At 42.7% G+C, this 9,687-nt stretch overlaps 1 protein-coding gene across 1 annotated transcript; it reads right to left on the bottom strand.

Annotated features, from left to right (window-relative positions):
* Positions 1-1,916: 1,916 nt before the first annotated feature.
* Positions 1,917-7,990, bottom strand: LOC123040911 (FACT complex subunit SSRP1-B). The gene is made up of 16 exons (XM_044463631.1): positions 7,702-7,990; positions 6,646-6,831; positions 6,354-6,459; positions 6,125-6,261; positions 5,433-5,516; positions 5,263-5,354; positions 5,050-5,158; positions 4,862-4,948; positions 4,689-4,781; positions 3,870-4,067; positions 3,642-3,793; positions 3,402-3,555; positions 3,201-3,296; positions 2,932-3,105; positions 2,408-2,486; positions 1,917-2,301 (listed from the first exon to the last, which is right to left on the bottom strand). Exons 1-16 carry the CDS (start codon positions 7,753-7,755, stop codon positions 2,171-2,173), a joined length of 1,932 nt encoding a protein of 643 aa, XP_044319566.1. The 5' UTR covers positions 7,756-7,990; the 3' UTR covers positions 1,917-2,170.
* Positions 7,991-9,687: the final 1,697 nt, after the last annotated feature.

The following is a 9,687-nucleotide window of genomic DNA, read 5'->3' as shown; positions in this document are numbered from 1 at the left end:
GGGGATTATGTGATCACATAAAATCCCTCATTCGAAAGTTTTGGTGGGGTTGCAAGCAAGGGGAGCGCAAACCAGCTTGGGTCTCTTGGGATGTCATGACAAGACCCAAAAATCTAGGCGGTCTTGGCTTCAAAGACCTTGAAATCTTTAATTTGGCACTGTTGGCAAGACAAGCTTGGAGAGTAATGCAAGAACCTGAAAGTTTGAGTTCAAGAATTTTAAAGGCATCTTACTTTCCAGATAGCAATATACTTGAAGCGGAACTTGGACCCAGACCATCTCATATTTGGAGGGCAATATTAGAAGGAAGGGACTTGTTAAAACAAGGGATTATCCGTCGAATTGGTAATGGTCAAAGCACGGACATTTGGGCTGACAATTGGATCCCTAAGGAAACTACACCTAGACCGATCACCTCCCTTGTTGTTGACCCCCCGAGGATGGTATCTGAATTGTTGTCTCCAGCTACAGCGACTTGGGATGAGGCACTGGTGCGGTCAGTCTTTCTGCCAATAGATGCAAATGCAATCCTGAAGATACCTACTTGCACTAACAACACCGAAGATTTCTGGGCTTGGTATCCGGACAGAAAGGGCAGGTTCATGGTAGCCTCCGCGTACAATTTTTTTGTTAAAAACGAAGTTGCAGAGAGAAGAGTGGTTACAGGGAAGAGGTGGTTCATCAAGTGTTCAGAGAGACGAAAGGTCCTGGTGCTCCTTGTGGAAACTAAAGATTCCCTCGAAGATCAGGATCTTCTTATGGCGGCTGGCCCATCATTCACTCCCTACCACCGATGTTCTAAAGAAGCGCAACATGTCAGTTCAAGATGCATGTCCGCTCTGCGGATGTCAGGATTCATGGAGACATGCCCTAGTTTCATGCACTATGTCCAGATGCATTTGGGCGTTGTCCAATGATGTGATGGTTCAGCGCATGTCTGCCAACATGGAACCCAATGCGAGATTGTGGTTATTTGAACTCAGTGATGAATTGGATCAAGCGAGCTTCACAGCGATGGCCATCACTCTCTGTTCCATATGGTATGCTAGACGCAAAGCGGTCTATGAATCCATCTTTCAAAGTCCCCAACAAACAATTTCCTTTGTAAACAACTTTATAGCAGAACTGGGGCAGCTTGCTAATAGCCTGAAGAGACAATGTACAACAGCAATACCATCTGCACAGCCTGAACGGTGGTTACCACCTCCTAATGGCGCTGTGAAAGTAAACGTTGATGGTGTTGTAGCAAGATCCCGTCGTGGGGGAGCGGTAGCAGCTGTTTGCAGAGGCCAATCTGGTTTGTATCTAGGCTCCTCGGCGGTGGTCTTCCAAGGAATAAATGATCCTCTAATTTTGAAGACTTATGCATACCGTGAAGCGTTAGCACTTGCTGATGATCTCGCCGTCCAAACTATTTGTGTGGCCTTGGACTGTCAAGGAGTGGTGAATGACATCAACAAGGGGACGGGAGGTCCAAATGCTGCCATAGTACATGAAATAGTGACTCGTTGTGGGAGTTTTTCTTCTTTTTCTTTTATACATGAGCGTAGGAACTTTAATTATGAGGCTCGTAATCTCTTCAAGTTTGCTTATAATCTAGATGTAGGTCGACATGTTTGGTTGGGCGTACCACATGACCCAAACAGTGTATCTATGACCGTTGTTTCGAATGAATAAAGATGCGAGATTTCTCAAAAAAAAAACTTAGTGCATAAAGACGGTTACAGCTAGGTAGCGTTGGTCATTAGAGGACGCATGCACAAAGACTTGGGCCAGCAACGTTATGGGAGGGCGAACTATAGCTCCAGGGCACTAGTCGTCAGGGTAGCGTCAACGGCTCATTCTGTGACGGTATTAGTCATTTAATGGTTCAAGCACTTCAATGTAATTTTTATTATGTTTTGTATGCTTTGTAATTCCGATGAAGATTTGAGTATTTTGCAGAAAAAAAGTTGCACAAGCAGCGTGCGAATAAAACACCTGGCACATGTGCTGACAGCTCGTAGCAAAGCAAACATTACCTTGGAACCTACATATCCTAACTGTTCTTCGTTCACTCAGAAACGGTAAGGATCACACCTCAACAGTCACTACAGCCAAGATAAATCGGATGCCTACTTGTACCATGACTCGAAAGTATGCTCCTTTCAACAACGGCCAATCTTCCAATTCAATCGGACGATCCATCTGCAGAGTCCACGTCTACAGGAGCCGCACCAGCGCCGCGGTAGGCAGCAGACTCCTCTGCATAGCGTTTCTTATCCACTTGGGACTGCTCAACGTATGGCTGCTTCTCCTCAGCTGCAAATATGACAATTGGAAATGATTAACACGAGTTATTTTTTCCTTAAAAAAAACTGACAGTGTGAACTGCACCATACTGCCATTGTAACTTAGGACATGTTACCTGACATCTTTTGCCACTTCTCTCCAAGCTTCTTTGCAATATCCGTGGTGCTGAGTTCAGGGTTGATGTTCTTCAAATTCTGCATTAGAAAAATGTCAATCAAAGATCCACTGTTTGCTTAATTTGACAGCACACGCCAAATGTCTTGAGAAAGAATAGCAAATAATTCTACAACCTAACATAGAAACCATAGACTGCAACACAGAATGAACTAAAATTCGTCAAAAACAATGCAGGATACTCTTATTTAAGTTTGACCAAGTTCATAGAAATAATAGCTATCTGTAATACCAAATAAATACTCCCTCTGTAAACTAATATAAGAGCGTTTAGATCACTAAAGTAGTGATCTAAACGCTCTTATATTAGTTTACGGAGGGAGTACATATGAAAAACATGTTTCATGATGCATCTATTGGTATTGGTTTGATGCAGTTTGGGATGGAGCTGGTACGTGTTCAGATTACAATTTTGTCAACCATGAAAGCAGAAAATTTTAATATGGATGGGTGCAAGTAACTTACAGCTCGCTCAGCCTTTGAGAAATACATGAATGGTGCTATTGCTCTTTTAGGGGCATTGGGATCTTTCTTCTGCTTCTTCTTCGGCTTTCTCTTCTCTGAACCTTCCACGTCCACATTCTTTGGTTTCCTCTTCGCAGGTGGCTTTGAGCTACTAGCTTCCTTTTTGGAAGATTTCTGAAACAAGAAGTTATCAAAGCAGTGGCTTGCCCCACATGTGTTTTGGTTCAGGTAAGTTTTCTTACGGATACTGTCAAGAGTAATTTAGTTACCTCCTTTTCTCCATCGCTTATGCTGGCATCAGAACCCTCTTCAGAATCATCACTAGGGGATCCGCTGTCGTCCTTGTCCGCCACAAAATCTTCGTCCTGAAGTTGGAATAAGTTACAGTACGATTTACAAGTAAACAAATTACGCATTCTACTCCGTCACCATATAGGCAAGCAAGAGCAAAGATTGCACACACGCAATACCTCTTCATCACTTTCTTCATCACCGGCCTGATTTTTAATTCGCTCCAGATGTGGATCAACAGGGTCATCATCAGTGCTCTGAAGAGCAGCCGCAACTGCACCAGTTCTATCTTGGCCATCTTCTCCAAGATTCAGGATTTTCAAATTCTTACCACTTGAAGGAAAGAAACAAGAACTTATCATCCCCAAACGAATTAAATAGTATGCCAGTGATTAAATCAACAAGACATCAGCATTTACCTGACGAAGTTGAAGAGGTTATGGTATTCATTCCTTTGTATATTTCTGAAGAGATGTTCTTGGTCATTCTTTAGCTTGACCAGGAGATCAAAATAGTGAGATGACATACTAGCACCACCAGCACCATGGCGCTCAAATTCAACATACTCGATCTGCAGTAAATAACAGCTTAGCAGAGGACAAATGGATGAAGAACAATTAGGCATGTCAGAAATGTAGAAAGCAGACCTCCTCATGCAGAATGAGTGTCGGGGGCTTTGGCAAAAAGAAAAAGCCTTTTTCAAGAGGATACAGCAATCCATCTTCAGCTTTAAGTGATGATTTCACGGCATATCCATCTTGACAACTGCGGAATGTGCTTGGCCTCGTCACTTTAGCACCAGACAGGCCACGAAGAATTTTGGAGAATACCTCATGTTCTAGACCCTATGTATAAATCAAACATTTTGTGAGTTAATAAATCAAGATCCCAGAAAACTGTAAATGAAGAGCAAGTGCACAAGTAGAAAACGGAATATAGGGGGGGCAATCATCTGATCAGGACACAAATGATCGGTAATATTTAATTCAGTTCAGTAAAGCATTCTTCAACTAAACATACTTGCAAGCAGAAAATATGCATGTCAGTAGCTCTATGATTTAAGTACTGAATGAAATTGTACAAATATAAACACAGATCATTTTCTGATAAACCCCAAGAGTTAGGTAATAAGTGCATTGGAGGGTTACTGCTGGTGTTTCAACAGTACATAATCACTAATATATACAGTATGCTTTATGAGTAGTATGTCATTAACTCTTGTATTGTTCTATTGGTATGTATTATTAATTCTGGCATCATTTCTTGTACGTATTAATCAATAATAGTTCAGAGCACTTGATAATTAAAGCATGTAACGCTGACAAAGGAAAACAAAATCAACACAAGCTATGATCAAAGTTTACAAAAAAAAACAAGAGCTGTGATCAACTTTGAGGTGAAATAGGTCGTGTTAAACTTAAAAGAGATGCAAGGAAAGTCAGCCATTAAGTGAATAAGAATATCACATTGTAAGAACTCTGCAGCCTGTCCTTGTACTTTTCAGCCAAAACCTCCTCACTTAATGACAGCTCCTTCTCAACTACATTCTCTGTCACAAACTGTTCATAAAGGAACCAGTTATTAAGTATCATACAAGAACTGTAGCCAAGTTCGTGTGAAATGTATCATAATACTATACCTGAATAACAATGTGGGGATATAATGTTTGTCCTTTGCGAATTGGCGGATCAAGTGTGATGACCACAAATGTATGAGGGTTGTTTGACTGAAGGGCACAAAGTATAAGCATGAAATCATATTAGCTTCTTGACAGTATACAAAGGCGAAGAATTCTTGATAGTTCACAAAGCATGAAAGTAGTAGAACCTTTGGCAAAACAAAGAGCCGAAGAATACTGCTATACTGGATTTTGAAATCATTAGCTTGTCCTTGGAGTCGCAAGAATGACATATGAAGCTCAACAGTGTATCGACCTCTGAATTAAAAATAAGCAGTTAGCTATGGCATGAAATGAAACAAATAAACGGATAGGCTTATTTTAGGAAAGGCAAAGAGTCTACAGTTACAAGATTTTCTCACCTTGGGGTAAGAATGGCAATTCCCTCCAATGAGACAACAGCCTCTTCTGATGAGCCAACGTCAGCTATAGCCAAGATTTTCTGCCAAAAAATCTGAAGAGAGAACATTTCACTATTTGCGCAAAATATGCATGCATGTTGTGTCATATCGTGCTTATCAAATGAACTCACATGAGCCGAGGGACGTTCCTCATCACCAAGGAATTGAGTATTTGAAGTTGGTACATGAAAACTTAAATCCATCAGCGAATCTTTCTGCAGAAAATGATGAAAAGGGGAGTTATAATCACTTGTTTTACTAATGATCTTTGTAAGATTTTTGTGGTAACGATCAGAATCCTCTAGATGGTGCTCAATGGTGCATTTACATTCTGTGCAATAGAAGATTTGGAAAGTGTATCTCCTATGTATATGGTCTAACCACCGGAGCTAGTTAGACCTTAAATGCCTAAAACAAGATTGAAAGAACAGCTATAGCCGCATAAACTTTTACGTGCACAGGGCTATGTTTTTAAGGCGGTAAGGCGACCTAAGGTGAGCACCACCCGCTCTAGCGCCTAAGGCGGACGCCTAGGCGCCTAAGGCGGGCATATTTGTAAGGCACTGCCAGGGCGCCTTATCGCCTAAGCGTCCAAGGCAAGACGCCTTAAAAACATAGGCACAGGCAAGGAAACTAATAAGAGTCACTATAAAGAGAGTAAAAAAACTGATGTCAGTTTAAATATACACACCAATGTTGGGATTCAGACACAAAAATTTACCTTTTTTACACCCAGCAACAGTAAGCAAAAGCCAACCAAACAGGTAACACTTTACAAAACTACAGAGTAACTTTGATCAATATATACAGGCAGACAACATACCTCATTAGCCCCTGTAGTATCATCAACATGGAACTCAAGAACAACATCTGTTTTTCCTTGCAACTGAGTTTGTGATACATCTGATAGAGAGACTTCAAATGCTTCCTTTGAGCCAACATTAAAGCTAAGCATATTGCCTGAAAATGGGGAGAATGGGAAAATGAAACAAATTTTCCAAAAAGGAAATGGAATACCCACTACCAGACAGACTATAGAGAACTCAGCTAACCATTGATGTCAACCGCGCCCCAATTATGGCCACTAACAGAGAGCTGCTTCTCCTCTGGTGTGGTTCCCGTGTTCTTTTGTATGAAGTTAGTAAGGTTACTAACATCCTACAAAACAATATAAACAAAATATTTCTCAGGTTACAACTAGAGTTTCAGTTATCCAAGAAAGATTGAAACTTGACACAGAAAGCAGATGCAACTGTGATTGTACAACTTCTCTTATTTTCTAGCATCTCTTCATGTCAAGTATACAATCAATTAATTTCTTGGGGGGAAATGGTAGACTATTACCTGTTCACGGAAGCCTTTGAACACGTACCGAATGCCCTCTTTGGTCCCAACACTAAGCTGATAAGATCTGGGGATTTTCATCCACGTCACAGAAATTATATCAGCTTTATCAACCTCAATTGTCTTTCCTCCACCTTGCTTCTTCCATGCAAGCCCTCCCGAATAAAGCCTAAACTGACCAGGGTTCTACAAGTGCACAAACCATCAGTCCATAACAGCACGACGAGAATTTCAGTATCGCAGTAATGCCACTAACAGTGACCAATTCAACAACAACCATAAAAAATAGGGGTTCTGTTGGAATTGATCTATGTACTTTTTACCAAAATAGTAATTGGAATAGGGTCAGCACTAAGTTTCAAAAAGATATGAACCACGAATGAACACAAACGTACAATTCTTATTCGTTAAAATGAACCAACAAGTGTTTCAATCACATCTAGGCATGCTAAACAGTGATAAGGAGAATACTCCTTAAAGAACATGTGCGAACTGTAAATAAGAAGTGATTATGAAGGCCATTGGCTGTGATCTTCCAATACAGTGCAGCCATAGCACAAATTGGCACACATGAATACCAAAATGGACGGCGCCTGGGTGATGGTAGCAATTGCACAAGACATTTATATATATATATATATATATATATATATATATATATATATATATATATATATATATTGCATGAACATGTTCCTCGAATCCCCAGATTAGTGCCTGGTTGTAGTTGAGTTTCCAATCTGTTCCATCCCAAGCTAATTGGATATGGACTATTCATTTTGCCTGACCAACATTGGTGTCCAAATCCAACCAACGGCGGATCACAAATTTACCCTCTGGAGCAGTTCCGTACCGCAGAGAGGAAACAAACCCTGGCGTGTAAACCCTAGAAAAAACAAGCGCCGTTCTGAAAAATCCGCTAAACAAATTCCGCTAGACGAGCCCGTCGGCCAAACTCGCCAGCGCGGAATCGAACAGTCGAGCGGAAAACCCTAACGAAACAACGAATCGAATCACGGCGAGCGAACTCGACCGGGGCAGGGGAGGCGCACTCACGTTGCCGACGCGGCCGCCGAGGGAGATGTTGTTGAATAGGTGGCCGTCCGTCATGTCGCCCGCTGGCTCTGCGGCCGGTGACCGCAGCCGCCGCCGCTGCAGGACTCGTGACCCGCTCTCTCGCGCGCGGGAGAGTCGCCTCCTCGGGTGCGGGATTTGGGAGCTCTGCGGCGAGGAGGAAGTGGCTTTCGCTTTGGCGCTTGGGGATGGGGGCGCGCGGCGGGCTAATATAGGCGTTTGGGCAGAGAGCGGGCTGTATCTGACGGGTGGGGTCGATATATTGTCCGACGATGAAGGACGCGAGATGTAAAATCTTCCTGCCAGCCTGCCAGACAGACCAGGCTTGTGTGGTGATGAAGGGTGTGCTTGGTTAATGAACCATACCATGAACACTTCCATTCCAGAGAAATGGGTCGGTTTCGTTCTTGTATTTGATAGCTGCAAAAATATAGAACAGGTTTGCCTCTCAGGCAAAAAGTCAACGTCCCATCGATACACTCCATGTAGCCTTAGCCTTGTGGCCGCATGGCCAGGCGTCCGAATTTGATCGCCTCAGCCAGGCTAATTACCGTGCAAATGAGTCTAGCCAGGCTAATTACGGTACAAAGAAATCTATGCCAGGTGAGTTTTCTTTTTCATAGAACAGCAACCAAACAAACATTTATAATACCTAAGGACAACTCCAGGTGAAGCAAAAAATGATGTGGACGCAAACAAAACTTACCGTAAGAGCAACCATAATCGATCCCCTAATAAAATGCTTAAGAGGAGTAAAATTTCTTTTTTTTCCTTCCCTAATTGGCACATGGAAGATTCCTTAAAAGTTTTAAAGGAGTAAAAATTATACTTCTCGGCCGCCTCGACTCGCTCGCCAACCGACCGATTTAAAAGTCTTCCCCTCCACCCTTGGTTGCACCCACCTAACCCCACATCGCGTCCACTCTGGCGTAGCCCTATTTGCCTCCGCCGGCCACCATGCGCTACCGGCGACTCCCTGAAGCACCCACCGCGCTCGTCCCCCACCTCGATTTGGTCGAATTTTTGTCATCGGCGACTATAAATCACTGAGACTACAGTCGTCGCCGTCGTCACCCGATTTGACGCACCTAGTCACCGACGCTGACACTTTGGAGGGACTCGATGCACATGTTACGGCATCCACCTCGATCGCTACCCACATTTTGATACGCCCTCATCCGCTCGCCGCTCGCATCTCACATCTCGGTTGACCGTCGGCCGGGCTCAGCCATTGCGCAACAACTCATCGGCGAGCCTTTGCCGATGATCAAGTGTCACCACTGCTGACGGCTGGTGGTGCGCCCCGTTTCGAGCACGCGAAACATCCCGGATGGGTTTTCGTCAAGTGCAAAAAGCACAGAGTGAGTTCCATTTCGTATGGTTGTTCTTCAAATTTGTCCCAATGTGAAACTCATTGTTTGCCTAAAATTATATGTAGGACGGGTGCAAATTTTGATGTTGGGAAGAAGAGTACATTGATATATTTATAGCGAGAAAATTGTTAGATGTTGGTGCGGTAGTTGCTAGAGATGAGGCTAGAGAGGATGTTATGTCCAAGTTTGAAGAGGAGGAGAAGAAAAAAGTGTGCAATCTCGAGAAGCCGAAAGAGGAAAGAAACAATGTAGTCACTTAAGAGACGGAGAAAGTATTGATCAGATATTAATAGGAGCAGTTAAGGAAGTGGTGTTTCTATTGAAACGTGTGGTTTTTATTAGTTTTTTTACAAATTTTTGTTTAATTTTTTTACTCCTTAAATTTAGGGGATCAAATAGAAACAACCATTTATTAGAGGAGTCAAAGTACTCCTCTAAAGGATTCTCGATCGTTTATTCCTTTAAATTATAGGAGGTCGGTTAGAGTTGCTCTAACATGTGTATTTGGTTGCTCCCATTTCCAGACAGCTCACCGTTCTACGGAAGCTTTGATCCCCATTCCTCAACTCCCCTTATTGTGGAAAGAAGGCCAGCC

Source organism: Triticum aestivum, chromosome 1A (genome assembly GCF_018294505.1).
Source record: "Triticum aestivum cultivar Chinese Spring chromosome 1A, IWGSC CS RefSeq v2.1, whole genome shotgun sequence".
In the NCBI taxonomy this organism is placed as follows: Eukaryota; Viridiplantae; Streptophyta; class Magnoliopsida; order Poales; family Poaceae; genus Triticum; species Triticum aestivum.
This window is presented reverse-complemented; position numbering and strand designations above follow the sequence as displayed.

Excerpts from the sequence above, each read along its gene's own strand:
- LOC123040911 (XM_044463631.1), bottom strand. The coding sequence starts at position 7,755 with ATGACGGACGGCCACCTATTCAACAACATCTCCCTCGGCGGCCGCGTC. Across the intron at positions 3,556-3,641 it reads AACCTCTTCAACTTCGTCAG|TGGTAAGAATTTGAAAATCC; the intron begins GTAAATGCTGAT and ends CTTTCCTTCAAG. Across the intron at positions 3,297-3,401 it reads ATGAAGAAAGTGATGAAGAG|GACGAAGATTTTGTGGCGGA; the intron begins GTATTGCGTGTG and ends TTCCAACTTCAG.